This window comes from Atractosteus spatula, chromosome 8 (genome assembly GCF_055471065.1).
Source record: "Atractosteus spatula isolate fAtrSpa1 chromosome 8, fAtrSpa1.hap1, whole genome shotgun sequence".
Lineage (NCBI taxonomy): Eukaryota > Metazoa > Chordata > Actinopteri > Semionotiformes > Lepisosteidae > Atractosteus > Atractosteus spatula.
The window spans coordinates 27267571-27283732 of NC_142713.1; the positions used below are offsets into that span (position 1 = coordinate 27267571).

The window sequence follows — 16162 nt, forward strand, 5'->3', positions numbered from 1 at the left end:
ATGGTTTGCTGAGCATCCGAAGATTACAATCTCACCAGCTGGTACTTTTTGGCAACTGCAGATATAAAACGCAAACAAGAGCTAAACAGAAGGGTTACCCATCAGCCATTTCTGATTAGTTAGTTTTGTACAAAGCACTACTAATAAGTATGTCTAAACCTATATACAGTACAGTTGTGGTCCATGACAACAAGATACAAAAATGCCTTGTTGTTGCTCTGGAAACAGTACTGAAAAAAGCAACCAGATACATTCCATTCCCAGGTGAAAGGAATGTTGTACTTTCAAGCTAAAAAAAAAAACTAATTGTTTTTAGTCTTAAACAGAGAGGAGCAGGAGTAGATGTGATTCAAGCATTCAAAATGTCATTGACAAAATGTTTCAACAAAGGGGTAAACCAGCAGCCATTTGTAAGTATTTTGGGATTTAAGGACATACAAGAAAAGCCTTAAAATGACTTACCATGTTCCACTTTGGAAAGAGGAAGTCTGCTCCCACATATTCAAAAAAATGAGCAAATCCCTCCTTCAGCCACACATCCTCCCACCACACTGGAGTCACCAGATCACCAAACCACTAGAAAAGTAAGGTAAGGTTTACAATTCATCATCTGTTTAAAAGAACACGTACTGTAAATTTTACTGTTGCTCACAAAAAAATGTACTGTGTACAGTATCATGTCACCGCAGCTTTTTGTTATAAGGGTATGAAGGTGAAGGTGCCAAACGCAATGTAATTTCCTGTGATCTTTTGCGAGAAGAGATTATAAACATTTGATGTGTCATACACTTTTCAAAATTTGAAATAAGATTATCAGATGCTGATTGCAACTGAAAAGTCAGGTTTTCAAGTGTGAAATGATTAAAAAGCAGGTAAACATTGAATCTTAGATGATTACATCGGCATATTGCCTAATTGCCTACCATTTCAGAATTTAACCACAAAACCATTCTAAAGATCAAAACAGGAATTTTCTAACCCTGATAAAATGCTGAAATGTTTTTTATCTGCCTCAGCAAAACAGTTTTAGCTTCTGTTCAATAAGCTTTCCTTCTCTAGAGTGCTGCAGATCTTTCTTTTGTAGTACAGTGAAAGTGTCCAACTGCACCTGGATCACTTCCTCACATATTAAACCAGTGGCATTTTTTTAAACCTTTGGCTAGCAATGAGCCAAGCATTCACAAGGAAATCTTAAGTCAGTTATTCAATTTCCCAGCAAGAGCATATCTGGAATGCTGCAATCAGTTTGTAACCTTTCACCGAGAAAATGTGGAATTTTAGAAGACAAAAGAAGGACATCTAGATTAATTTATGGTCTGGAAAATGTTATAGATCAATGACAAAACATGTGCAGTGTACCTGTAAGAAAATCAGATTTAGTTACGTGTGTTGAAGTTTCAAAGGCACTGGTTAGAAAGCTACAGAAATCTGCTACCAAAACTTAAATTCACCTCAGAGAAAGAAGCAGAGATGATTCAGAAATTGAAAAACAAGAGTTACGAATATGAGAAGGAAAACAGATGTTCTGACTGTTTCTTCTTCAGAACGTGTTGTTTCTTCTGTCTCTTTTGTTCCAATGTATGCCAGATGCACCTTCAACCAGCTAGGATGAGTGACCTTAGAAGAGCTCGGAACAAATGAAGGTTTTTTTACAAACCACAGTGGTAATGACATTGGCTATGAAAAGAATATTAGTTTTGACACTCCTTTAAAATTAGTTGTATATTCTTGGAATAGAGCCAAATAAAAATAAAAGTTTCTAAAAAGGCAAGTGAATGCACATACTGTAGCAGAACAGATGTTATTAAGAGGCAGAATTTAGAAATATGTGAGTGTATGGATATAGGACATACAGTACACATGAGACCATGAACCTAGATTACCAATAACAGTTACATTATTGTGGGAAGAGGCACTGATATGTACAGTATTGTATATACAGTAGCTGCAGTGGATGTTTAGAGGCTGATGGTTTTTAACTATTTTAAATTTGAAACTTTAAACTTTTAAAGTTTTTTTTGGAAACTTCAAATGACTGTAAACTTTTACCATGGCATCTTTATCTTTTTATAATAGAACAGAAATGTATGTAAAAATCAAGAGCTATCCTGATTTAGGGGACAGGCAGTTGCGTTTTAAATAATTTTCTCCTATTCACACTTCTTGTTGCTTCTTTGTCTCGCCTAAATGCTGACTACAATAAGTCCATTGCATCACCAAAATCTTTTTTCCGCATTGTGCTCTAAGTGTATGGTGGCTATATAGAAAAATATCTACCTAAATTTCCAGATAATCTGCAATATTTTGAAACTTAAAATAAAAATTGCATTATGAATGGCATGTCTCTTATTACCAAAGGCTAGACTCGCTATTTACAGTATACACAGATCTATGTTTTTATGACAATTACATTAATAGAATTCAACAAAGGCAGCTTTCTGTTGATATAAAGGTGTTTGCCATTGCATTTATTTGAATAAATCCCATTTATTGAACTATATATTTGTGAATGATATCCTTTATAAAATTATTTTTACAGCCATAAAACACCTCAGGCTTGTACTTCAAAAAGATATATAATTGATTGTGGTGTGCATGGACCAATAAGTAGAACTATTTCCTCTGGACCAGACATTCTAAACTTACCACCAGTATGGTGACAGGGGACGCTACTATAGAATGTGTTGTCCTTCAGATCAGATGTGAAACCAACGTCCTGACATTTTGGTCATTTAAGATCCCACAACACCATTGTAAGAATATGGGTGTTAACCCTGGGGTCCTGACTAGATTCCACTTTTGGCTTACACAATCTGATCTACATAAACATCCTATTTATTCCAAATGAAGGAATAATTTCTCACTTTTCCACCAGATTTGCTATTGCTTCCTACTGTAATGGCAACTGCACATCACCCAGGTGAGTACTACACTTCATTGAATGCAAAGAGTTCATATACTGGAAATAAGTATAGTTAACTTAAAAATGATCAAATAATCAAATTAAGAATTATAGAATAGATTCCAATCAAATTAATGGTATTACTGAATTTGTCTAAAAGTGCACTAGAAACCGTCATGCTTTACTTACAGTAGTTCTGTGGTAGTCCACTTTTTACATGATCTAAAAAAATTATTGCATTCTTTTATTGCTGTTAAGACATCTTCAGGCATTCTGAACTCGTACAACATTCATTTGAAGGTTTAATAACTCATGCCAAAGCCTGTCTGTGAATCCAAGTACACAGATTAAAAGCCAAACATATATCATGCTTTTGTAGCTTCTCAAAAAATCAACATTTGTTGAGTAAGAGTTCCCTCTCTTTTTAATAACTTTGATAAACAAGAAGGTAAAGTACCTACAGTTCAATTCACTCCATATATATATATGATTAACACTTTTGTATTCTGTATCTACTATTACCACCTAAAAATATTTATACTCTAACAACGTATGACTAAATGTTTTTTATTACATTTAGAATTAATATTTGCATTTTCACTACAATATATCCTCTTTCTGCAGATGATTCTTTGCGATGCCACATTAGTCTTGACAACGTACTGTAATTGCCTACTGTACTAATTACAGTAAGTCTCACGAAAGAATCTGTGCCTACACGGCAAGGCAAGTTGTGTGATGCTGCTGTTTCAGTGATACTAAGGATTGTTTAGAAGAGTGTCCTTGACCAAACTGAATCCACTTGAAGGAGAGTAAAGGCTGAGTACAGAGGAGCTGGAATTCCAGAGCAGGACTGGACTAGAGAAGACAAAGTGAAGGATGCCTTTTGAGGGATACCACACGGACTGGATAGGGGGTTTGCACAGTAGTTTGTTTTTTATGTCCAGAGTGAAGATGTGCATTGGTGAGAAACAGGAGCTGGATGGCAGCTATCAATGTATCTGCTCAACATGTATCTCAGAAGAAGCTATGAAGAATACTCCATGCTACAATAGCTGCAGATAGAACTGAGGTATATTGTGAGACAGACAGACTTGAGTCTAGGCATCACAGAGTAAATCATCATGAATACTCCGTTCCTAATATCAGATATTTCTTGGGAATAAGATACAGTATCTATAGAGACAGTGGAAGAGCTGCAAGAGAAAAAAGAAAATCTGAAGAAGGAAGGGATCCACTCAGATTTCCTCTAAAAGTGTTCCCCGCAATCTTGATGAACTGCCAGAGGAGGTCAGCCTATGGTCACAGGTCAGGCCACTTTAAACCACAAAAAGGTCATTGGACAATACTAGTTTGGGTTAGGTGTAATGATGTCATGACAGGCAGAGAACTACTGTCCCAGTTAGATACTTCTGTTTGAAAAACAAATCAATTTGCTATGGTGAAAAGTTTATGTGCAATAAGAGTCACATCTCTTACAGTATTTTAAAAGGGGTTCAACGTGTATGATTAAGTCCAAATAATGTACAGAATAAGCATGTAACTTATTTTATATTGTATGGTTTACATGAGTTTAGAACTGGAATGTGAACACCAGAAGTGATTGGTTCCATTAGATAACATAGAGTGGCACAATTAAGATCCCTCATAGTGCTCAATCCTTCAAACCTTTTTAGCAAGCCTTGTACTACACCATGTATTGTATTATGCAAATATAGTTTTAAAGTTTAAAGACCCAACTTAATGTAAAGTTAGTGAGTGGACATTAACATTGATATCCAAAATGCCACCATTCAGTCTTTAGCACTATGCTTTCGAAATAGGTTACCTTGATCTGTCCTAATTACATGATCAAATTTGTTGAAGAAGCTATTTCAGTATTATTAAGAGCTTTCACAGATCACTGCTGAATTTACCACTGGCATTTCCTCCATCTGTGTACCATGTGTCTGTTTCCCTTTTTCTAGATATACTGTTTTTCATGAAGGCTGTTAAGACTTCAGGCATCTTTCATCCCAGGTTATTCCACACAAGAAATATTTTTGAACAGAACTTTTAGACAGATGTAGATTTAGGTTTCACATTTTTAATTCAATATTTTTATGCATAATGAATGCCAATATGCTACAATATGTGTCAGGAAACCTATTGGTAGAATTGGAGGATCCTTATGCGTGACCGTAAATCCTACAGAGCGCAGAGTAGCAAAGGGACAATCCAAAAGACGAAATCCAAAGGCTTGGTCGATTAGGGAGGCAAAGGGTCCAGTAACGAGAGATATCCAAAAACAATCCAAAAGACAAAATCCAGAAGGCAAGGTCAAAAGGCGGGAGCAAAGATTAGTAACGGGAGATCAGTCAAAAGGCTAAGAAACGCACACAGGAGAATACTACAAGAGGCTTCTCAATAGTGAGCATGGGAAGGTGTGTGAGGGGAGTTTAAATACTGAAAGGAAAGGGATGTGGTTGGATAATTGGTTAGGGAGTGAGAATTTGTGGAATCTAGTGCATGTGAGAATGTGATGGGTTCAATCAGGAATGAGAATGTGAAACAGTAGTTCTGGGAATGCAATGCCGTTTGCGAGGGAGAGTGTGGGGGTGACAATATGTGTATGCACGGGGACCCTGGGATCAATTTCTTGAGTCCGATCTGTGTGGTGTTTGTATGTCTTCCTCATTTTCCTCTGGGTGCTCCAGTTTCCTTCCACAGTCCATACATATAGTGGCAAGATAAATGGCTTCTGGGAAAATTGGCTCAGGTGTGAGTGTGTGTGTCTGTGTATGCCCTGAGATAGACTGTCTTCCTGTCCAGGGTGTATTCCTCTCCCCCATGGCCCTGTATTGGATAAAGCAGTTAGAACATAGATAGATTTTCTGCTGTAACCTCTACTGCAATTGTGTTTTCTTTCTAGTGATCACAAATAAAAATCATTACTTCCTTTTGTATTTTCTTTCACACAAACCGGGAGATGTGCTGCTAAGTAGACATGTCTTCCTCCAATGGGAAACTGTCACAGTTACCTAGAAAGCCAAATCACTCATTCCTTTGGCCTTTTTTATTTTTCAAAGTCATTTCAGCTGCTCTCCTATGTTCAATTTCAGCTGCTCTCCTATGTTCAACCTGAAGAGTGAGTATAAAATTTAATCGGATTTAGGCATGAATAGAAAACACATTCATCTTTAGATGTGGACACGGTGCATCTGGACTAAATTCCATCTATTAGTAAATAGAAACTGGATATTGAGGCGCCTGACGTTGATGTTTACAGTCTTTCAGGTTGCCATGCAGTCAGCAATCAGGTCATTTTGAATAAGACTCAACAGAGACTGTAAACCTTTGATCAGTCTCTTATTACCATTTCCTGTTGATCTCATTCCAGATTTAGAAACTCTTTAATATTTATAGATTTATGCCAGTAAACATGATGTACAGTAGTTCTATTTTTATGCCATCTCTCCAGCAGCAGTACTAGTAAAGGGGTATTCCATACAGTAGCTGTACTAAATAGTAATAATGTCAGTCAGGGTGTGCTTTTAAATGATAAAACATGAAAAGCAAAACTGCTTTTACACAACATTTTCTTACAGGATTGCTTGGGATGTAACATGAAATAAAATTAGATTAATACAAATCTCTAATTAATACAAATAATATTGCAAACCATATATGTGTAATAATATTTATTGTTACCTAAAATTGTAATGTTTATCTGCATTACTGTTCAAGTGTGGTCTACGTTAATATAAGTATTGTTTACAAGAGATCATTTTTTACCTCTTTCATTTTTTACTTTTGAAGCAGTTGGATTTCATATGTATATACTGTATACATGTGCTTACCATATGCATTGTGTATTTTGTGTTTCTTACTCTGTTTCTAGGCTATGACTTCCAAAGAAAAATCCTTCAAAATACATCAAGACCTCAAAACACTATTACACTGAAACTATAGAGGTCTGACCTACATATATTTTCTAATACAGGAATATTATTTTCTAATAAAGGAACTCTACCCTTTTTTCAATCAAACAAGAAACTAGAGGTATCTTATGAAATTTGCATTTCTATGGAGTTAGATTTAATACTTTTTCATATTATTTAGTAGTGCTGTACACAATTCTATGGAGCTGTTTTTCCCTTGATAGGTGTTGCTCATGCTATCTAATTAATTGCCTAGTTTTTCTACAATAACATTAAGAAAGGACCACAGTAAGCTCATTTAGAGGAAGTGTGCATGTGAAGCAAATTAGAGCCACAAAAGGTTTGAGTTTTAGTAGTCCATATAGAATTAGCTGCCATTTGTAAACTGCGCTAAATGCAAGAAAAATGCAGCGTGAGACCAAACTCTCACAGTGGATTTGCAAGTTTATGGGGCAAAGTATTTAAATAATTAAAATAAACCCTACAGTCCTGCAATTAAACTGCCTACATGCTACAGAGGAACCAAGAAAGAGAGGTTAACACTGATAAATAGTTTGAACACCAGGTCAGATTCAATTCCTCTGCTATTTTTGAAATGGGTGTAAAGTAACTCTTCAAACACCAGTTATATAGTTCCCTGTGAATGCTCTGACTTAATTACTCCTCAAGCACTCTGCAAACGTACATTAAAGGTGACTGTGAGAGTACCTTTGAAGTCACTGATCTTCATACAGTGATCTTGGATGCAGCTGATACCCCATTATCCGCCCCCAGATCTACAATGCCTGAGAAGATAATTAAAGAACTAGGCAGCTCAACAGTCTTCATTAAATCTGGTGTATCTGAGATGAGGGGAAAACATAATATAACTGTTTTTACTCTAACAGAATTTTAAATAAAGAAGCAGCCAAAGTAGCTAGAACGGCTTATGAAATGAGTATAATGAGCCTTGTAAATCACTATTTCAAAATCAGTTTTTGTTTTTCTACACAGCAGGGGACTGATGTCCCATCCAGAGGTTCAGTCCTGTCCTATGCTTCTGGTATAGGCTACGGGTTGATGTGACCTTCCATAATGAATAAGGGGTTTTCTGATAATAGGTTTGTAGATGTTTAATATTTCATTACATTGCTTTGCATTGACTCTATAATTCTTAATCTTTTTTTTTCTTTTGTGTTAAATTGTAATTCAATAGTTCAGTTATACCCTAATGAATGCAATAGAGGGATGAAATACAGGTAAGTACAGAGTATCTAGTGTGACTCGCCAATCTGAGGGAATTGCAAACTATCTGTGAGGATTAGCTGCCCTAATCTCCCTCACTATTGCAAGAAGTGAGCAGGGAGTGACTGCAAGGGTGTAGATGGGGTGGCTGGGGGATGCAAGAGAGATAGAAGAAGGGAACTCCAGGGTGCGACTTTTATACATAGGTGAGTGGATGTGTGAGAGGTTAGGATCCAATTTTCCTCCTAAACTTCTGTTATGAGCTCCATATTTCATAACTGGCTTCAGTGAAGTTAGCAACAGCTGCCTGCACACTAACCTGGCCAGCCAGTCTCATTTGTATAAGAGAACCTTTCTCCTGGAATATACCTAGTTAATATATTTTTTAGATATTTATATTAGCAATATTTGATGGTGTGAATGTAGAGGGTTTTATTTAAAGCCACCTATTGGATTAAAAATTAGACATACCTGGTTTAACAGATTAATTGGCATAGGTGAAAAGGAGCATGCATGTTTGGCTTTGTGGATAATGGGCCACTCCTGGTGTACTGTATATTAGTAGCCAAGAGGACAAGGGTTAAGGGGCTACATCTAGGCTCCTGCCAGAGTGGAAGAGAATACAATACAGAGACAGAAATTAATGTTGCAAGTCTAGGTAGCACAGATGTGGTCTTTTGGCTCCTATGCATTACCAGCAGCAGCAGCCAGGCTTGCAGTCTCTGTGTCAGAGAGGGTCTAATAGAAGTGAGAGAGTGAATGAAGAACTTGCACTTGCAAGGATTGAGATTAAGGGTTCAAGATCATTATTAAAAGAAAGATCCAGGGTGATTTGTAGCTCATTCATTTGGGACAACAATCCCAGTATTTTGGTTAGGCTCCAGTATCTCATTATGGAAGGTGATTAGTACTGATTAAAGATAGATAACTTGGCGTAAAGGGTTGAGTACACCAGTGTGTCTTTGAGTAGAAAAAGGGACAAGTTTGTGTTTTATGTAATGGAGAGACATTTGCCCATTTTGACTTTCCAAAGACTGACTGAAGAATAAGAGTTGATCTAAAGAGTGGAAGAAGAATTAATGTGACTGTAAAGCTTGAAAGCTCTGAAGGATGAGCAACTGAACAGTGGAGTGTGTAGGCTTCTCTGAAAGCAGATCACTGGTTCCTCTTGGAGCCCAGAGGGGTTCCATCCACAAAACACGATGACAGACCACACTCAAATGCATAAGAGGTGATACACTGACCCAGAGCCACATTTTGTGGAACATGGGTTAGCCATCACCATACAATATGAGTAAACTTACAACTTTTTATAAAGACTTCAGCTGCAACATGTAAAAAGTATGTAAAAACATATAAACAATATATATATAAACAATATATAATACATAAACCAGTTCCAAGGGAACAAGTGTTCATTCCACTTCTGTTACACATCCCACAAAGTAATCCAAGATCATAATAAAGGGATAGAAAGATCAGTGACCGATAAGGTGCCAGTTATAGACTGACACCATTTAAACAACTGGAGAGAAGGAGCTGCACTGTTTCTCATCTCCAAAAAACTGACTTATCTGGATCCACCTTAAAAATACTTACTAAGCCTGTGTTGTGTAGGTTGTGTAACATGTGGAGCTTCCTGGAACAATCCCAACAGCCAAGCTTTCTTCTGTGAAAACTGCCATAAAAAACCCAATTATTCCTTGACACACTGGAGGTGGAGCACTATGAGATGGAGAAACAGGCAAATCCTTCAGTAATGAAGATATGTAGCCCAAAACGTAAAAGTAACAACCTGGAGAACCTGGTTCCAACTTGTCAAAATAAGTAAAATACTACCCTGACAACTCCACATCACCAAAGAGGTTTGTCTTTCTCCAGAAACTGGAGGAACACCATATTTACAGATACAGAAGTCCAGATAACAGTCACAGCATCTTCAATCAGTTCTGTGACGCCAAACCATAAGAAAGAGAGAAGGGTTATTTTTTGGAAATTCTGTTCTCAACAACACTGCTAAGTGAGATCTATGTGTCAACAACAGTATTTTGTCTCATTAGAACTGAGGGAGTCAACATTTCCCAAAGTGTAGACATGCTCCTAGCAAAGGCAGATGAAGACCCAGTTGTTGTTGTTGTTGTTGTTGTTGTTGTGCATGTTGTGACAAAAGAAATGCAATTCCCAAACACAATAAATATAGAGATCTTTAAAATAAAATGAAAAAAGCAACCAAACAACAGTTTTCTCATGGATTTTTCTCAGACAAAATGGTATGCATGGTTAACAGTTGTTTTCTTATTCATTGGTGTTACTAAAAGAGCAAATGCTAGTACTTATCTCACCTTTTCAGACAATCAAGACATCTGCTGGCCAAAGCATAGATGAGAGAACTATTAGGGAATTGTGATCATACCATAGTGTGATTTATAGTATAATTTGAAACTTTGCAGGTTGACTTCAAAATCAGATGCTTACAATTTCAGTAAAACAGAATCTGAATGAATGAGAAGGTCTTAAGAGAAGCAGAATGGGATGAAATAGAACTAGGAATGGCAACAGTTTGAAATAATTCTGCACGACACAGATTTATTGCAAGAGTGAGAACTTTAAAACCTAAAAATAAATATCCCAAATGATTTAACAAATGTATTTGTAAAACATATAAGGGTAAAGAAAGCATTTCATAAAATGACTAAAAAAAACAACAGGATCCAGATAAAGGAGCACAATAAATTGCAAGCACAAACCTACTGTATTTAACAGAGGTTGTGGAGGAGGTCAAAGGTCAAATGCCCCACTTGTGCTCCCCTACCTATAAATATTCCCTGCCTACCCACAGCTCTGAGCACATCTTTTCTAACACCATTCCCTTCAGCCGAACTTCACCATTGCAGCAATATCCCTGTTCAGTGCTTACAAGTAAGAAAGTTTGTGACAGTGCTGATCTTTGGCCAGCTCTGTTATTTCCTCAGCCAGGTGACGTAACATTCAAATATTAGGTATGCTATCCCTTTATATTGGTCAGCTCAAGTTATCATTATTATAATTTGTCCTTAGTAGAAACACCAAGAGACATATGGAAAAGAATATTGAAATGGATGTAAAAAATGTTTTTGGACAGACTATGAGGGCACCAGATGCAAGTTCTCAAAATTCTCAAAGCCATTGACACAGGCATTGGACTACTTCAGAAACAATACTGAAAAGCAAACTAGAAGACATAAATGGAAACCATAAGGAACTGTATTTAAAGCTGAATATAGGAAGTACTTTTTTATTCAAAGGGTTATGGGAGACTGAAACAAGCTGTCCAGCCATGTTGTCAAAGGTGATGCCTTTCTTTTTCCAAGAATGAGATCCTAAGATCACTTTACTTCTGACAACCAAACAAACTAGGTGGACAAAATGAATTCTTCTCATTTGTAGCCTTTTCTATGTTTTTACTGTATGTTATCACACCTGCTTGTTGCCCTGGACTTACGGTTAAATTTCAGGTCGCTAACATGTAATACTGTCACAGTATTAGTGCTCACATTACTTCTTCACTCACACACTCAAGCAAATATTTTGTTTTGTGCAGTTTGTGTAATTAAAGAACCTAGGAACAATTTGCATGACAGTGTTTCACTGGAATCTTTCAAATACTTAAAAAAGACAATTAAATCAATTAAATCATTCAAACCCCTTGCTTTCTGTTCGAAAATTAGCACATAAATGGTGGATATTAATACTGGATGGTGTCTGCATTTTGAAAAATGGAAATATTAATTTTACCAAGTGGTTTTCCAGCCAACATAATGATTCATTTAGCTAAATCCTTATGAAACTGAAGCTGTTATTCATCTATAATTGAATTTTAATTCATAGAGATCTCAGAAGTGAACCGTGTGACAAATCCAATTAAAACCATTTTCTAGATCTATTGGAATTCAATGTGATTATATGACATTTGTACAGACTAACAGCAGTTCCTTTCAAAATTTGTTCCAGAAAAAAAATTCAAATTAAAGTTGGAATCGTCTAATAGACTCGAAGCACACAGTATTGCACAGCTTTTCACAAGTTGATAAGAAAATGTCACTGCATATTCAACTGTGTCACTGTTTCATAAAAAGATTTAGACCTCTGGCAACTAGTCTTATGTTATACATATATAGTTTTCTTGAATACCTTTTTGTATGTTTTAGTGTATTTGAGTAGAGAGGGACACAGGTCCTTTATACAATTCTAACTTTGTAAGACATACAGTAACACAGGAAATTTATGTTTTATGTTTTTAAATACATCTAGAAGCAATGGTTTTCCTTTCACAAAATGCATCTATCAAAAGGCATTTTATCAATATTTGTGTCTGGCAAAGGCAGTCAAAACAATTAATTATGGAGGCATCTGTGTGAAACTTCATCAATGCCCTGGAACATCTGGAGAGCTATCAGTGTATTGGCTATCAATTTAACTAAGAGTGAAAATTTGACTGAACACAACCATCAGTGCACAATCACAGCACTGTAATGTACATCAGTGACAACAGTAAGAGCTTCAGACTAAATAGATTTCATTTTGAAAAAAATCATATTACTAAATTACTAAATAGTTTATTACTCCTTACTTTCACTTTATTACTAAACTATAGTTCAATGCCAATGCACCAGCAATGGTGAAATAATTCTGTGTTTTGTACTGGTGTAATATAATTATATTTGAATCATTTTAAAAAAGCATTTAGTTTCTACCAATATCCACATATTTTTTTAAATCTGAAATGATCCTCAATATGAATGGAAATAAATGAGCTAGTAAGATATTTTTTTTATCTTAATACATTGCTCTGGCATTTACATTCACTTTTATTCTGGCTTTCAGATTCAAATAGCTACATATAAATGGCATCAATCTCAGCACACACTAAAAAAAAATATCAATTCAGTGCATTACTGAGCATATAAAGCAAAGGCACTTTATTTCTTTTTGTCAGTAATAAATGCCTTGACTGTATATAGTTAAGAAGACTATTTTACAAACTCACAAGCTACCATGAATAAGTTGTTTTTCAGTACTGATACCTTACTAATTATACAGAACTAATACATCAATATTGAACATTAAACAGTAATCATAACCAAAGAAAGTTTTCTATTTAAAGCAGATAGCAAACATATCTAGCTTGTTCAGATTGTACCCACTAAAAGAACATTGCTGCACAAACTCCCTGGAACCTTACCTTAACTTTTTTACTTTATTCTACTTTATTCATAATTCAAACTGTCATTGCAAGGTTCACGTTTTTCAGCTTTCATTAATATATCCTTTGCTGCATTGAATCAGTCTCGTTTTGCAAGTGTAATTTAAATAATTATGGAAATGTATATTTTTTTAGTAAGGAGTGAAGCACAATAACCCAGGATAATAATTGCAAACTCCTAGACAATGAAAGGAAAATGGCTGATGTTATAAATGAATATTTCTTTCAGGAAATATCCAGATACAAAGAAATTGCCTACATTAAAATAACAAAACCTTTTTAGTGCTGAACACAGAAGAATAAAAGGGGGGCTAATTCAAGTATTAAAATCTTCAAATGAATTGACAAAGGCACTGAACTTATTCAGACAAATGGAAATTATAAGGAGGTGCACTTAAAGCTGATAGTAGGAGGCACTTTATTACTCAAAAGTTTTCTGGGCATCCGGAACAAGCTACCCTACCACGTTGTGAAAGCTGATACCCTGGCTTCTTTCAAGAATGTGATCCTTGGATCAATTATCTTCTAGCAACACAAGGGGTTGTGGGACTAAGAAACAGGTAAACCACACAAGATGTTGAGGTTAAAACCCTAGTTTCTTTAAAGAAATGGCTGGATGAGGCTTTTAGTTACTCATAAACCAACAGGATAGGCAGGTCCTCTTGTTTTTGAACATCTTTCTGATGTTCTTATGTAAAACACACGGTGACTTGTTTTAACCTGTTTCACATTTATCTTTTTTAACAAATGGTGGGTTGACAATATATTGGTCATCACCAAATTAAAGGTGTTTTGCCTCCAGTTTTTCACAATCTGATTATAGTTTTAAATACTCTGTTCCTCTTCATGTAGAATGTCCTGCTCAAATGTCACCTTACTGCTGCAAGCTAAATGAATGGGAACAGTACTGAAGATCAATCAATGTCCTCTCATCCCATTTGACTTGATGAAATTAATCTCTGGGTGTTTCCAAGCAACTGAGCCTTCAGGCCAGTCCCTGACTGGTCATACAGTGTCAGCTCACAAGAGATTACTGTGGCACGAGACAGTTGATCAATTCTAGCTGGTATTAATTCCTGAGCCGCTGGGAACATTACATTCAAAAACCAGCAGCTTATTTGATTTCATGGAATTCAGGTGACAGAATTGAGCCAGTGATAACTTTGCAATATGAAAGTAACAAGTCTTTTTCAAAGAGGTCTATCATCCAAGGTAAGCCTTCTGGCTCTTGCATTGTTGGCCAACTCAGCCTCTGGCTTTTGTTCATCAGGAGTTGAATGTTGCAAGAAACACAATTTCGATTCTCAGTTTCAATTAAATACTACACCACTTTATATGAAATATTTTCTATTTTTTCTGTTGCTGTTTTAAATTTATGAAATATTCCTATTCATATGTACTTACAGTACATATTAGTCTTGGAGCATATTTACCCATGAAACTGTTCTGCTTTTTATAGTATACATTTTTTGTATTACAGTATAAATTTTGATGTATGTTTTAAATATTACTTATGAACCTTCTTTATTTGCTTAACATTATGAGTACTAAAGATATTTATTACATTGTTTGGAGATTTTGGCTAGCATAATTTTGAGAGGTGAAAGCTGATTTGAGTAACTAGACACAGTTGTGTGGATATATATTTAATTGTGTTTGATTTTTGACATAATGCCTTTAGTTATACTTTTACTGGTGGCTAACAGAGGCAGAAAGGCAAAATACATAACTGCAGCGTCCCTGAGATATCTTGTGTTTCTCAAGACTTTTACCTCTTTTGTTACATTTTGAAAGGTTTTGTTCTTTTTTGTTGGGAATCTTAGAATCTTCAGATACAATCACTTCATGTTAAACTAAATGTCCTTTTCATTTCGTACCTTTTCAAAGACTGTTAACCTTCCCACAAGAAAGACACAAATCCAAAGATTAACCCCTTGAAATAGAAAATAGTGAATTTTTGTTAACTTCATTGACTCTAAGCCTCTGTTCACCTGTCGGTCATCTTGCCTCTTGCAGTGGTTTACCCCATATTCAAATCTCTATGCAGTGGTATTCCTGGCTCTGCTTACGTAGGCTTTGAAGTAGTGTGGTAATTTCTGATGGGCTGCCAGACAATCAATGGTATTATAATATGGTGATAGACAACATTTCATTTTTACAAAAAATCTATTAATCCATAGTGTATAATTAATTATTATAAAGCCACTTTTCCCTTTGTTTCTATAATTAGTTCCAATACTGTAGATTACTTCACATCATTGCTATACCAATCACTCGCAAAAAGGATAGGGAATTAAGTACGTTTAATGGTTTAGATTATGAGCAGTCTCTGAGGGGCTGTAATTACCAGCCCTGGGGGCCTCATGCTGAGTATCCTTCTATTGTAGTAACGCATAAATCCAACACCAGTTCTATCTGGAATTTAACATCTAAAGTATTGGGAAGACATTGGAATCCGCTAAAACAGATGTAATTTTATTTGCCTAATTAGTATAAAAGTATTACATTTTTCTTATTGAGCCTATAAGAAAATGCTAAAAATCAAAGAAAATTCTACATTTTCAGCCATGTCAGTCTGATCATTTTGAGCATTAACATGGTTGTGCAAAGAAAGATAAATATCTTTTCTTCAGTTATCTATGAACGCAAAAATCAAAAGCCTCACAGTATTTTAATATATTAATTAACTTGACAATGTTTTGTTATCCTAGCTAAATATTTAGCAATGTACAGTATATGCAAGTTCCACACAGTGTGCTAGAGAGACACTTTGTAGTAAAAATAACATAACAAGGCAGGCGGAACTGCAGACATTGGGAATAATATTGCATTATGTTATGCATTACATATTTACAAGCTTGTGTGTGTGCATGT

At 35.6% G+C, this 16162-nt stretch overlaps 1 protein-coding gene across 1 annotated transcript in view; it reads right to left on the reverse strand.

Moving 5' to 3' along the window:
- LOC148829336 (thyrotropin-releasing hormone-degrading ectoenzyme-like) overlaps nucleotides 1-16162 on the reverse strand; it is a 219917-nt gene that overhangs the window by 143496 nt on the left and 60259 nt on the right. The window contains exon 5 of the mRNA XM_088923246.1: nucleotides 463-576. Coding sequence (XP_088779372.1) covers nucleotides 463-576 — 114 coding nt within the window. The remainder of the gene's footprint in view (nucleotides 1-462; nucleotides 577-16162) is intronic.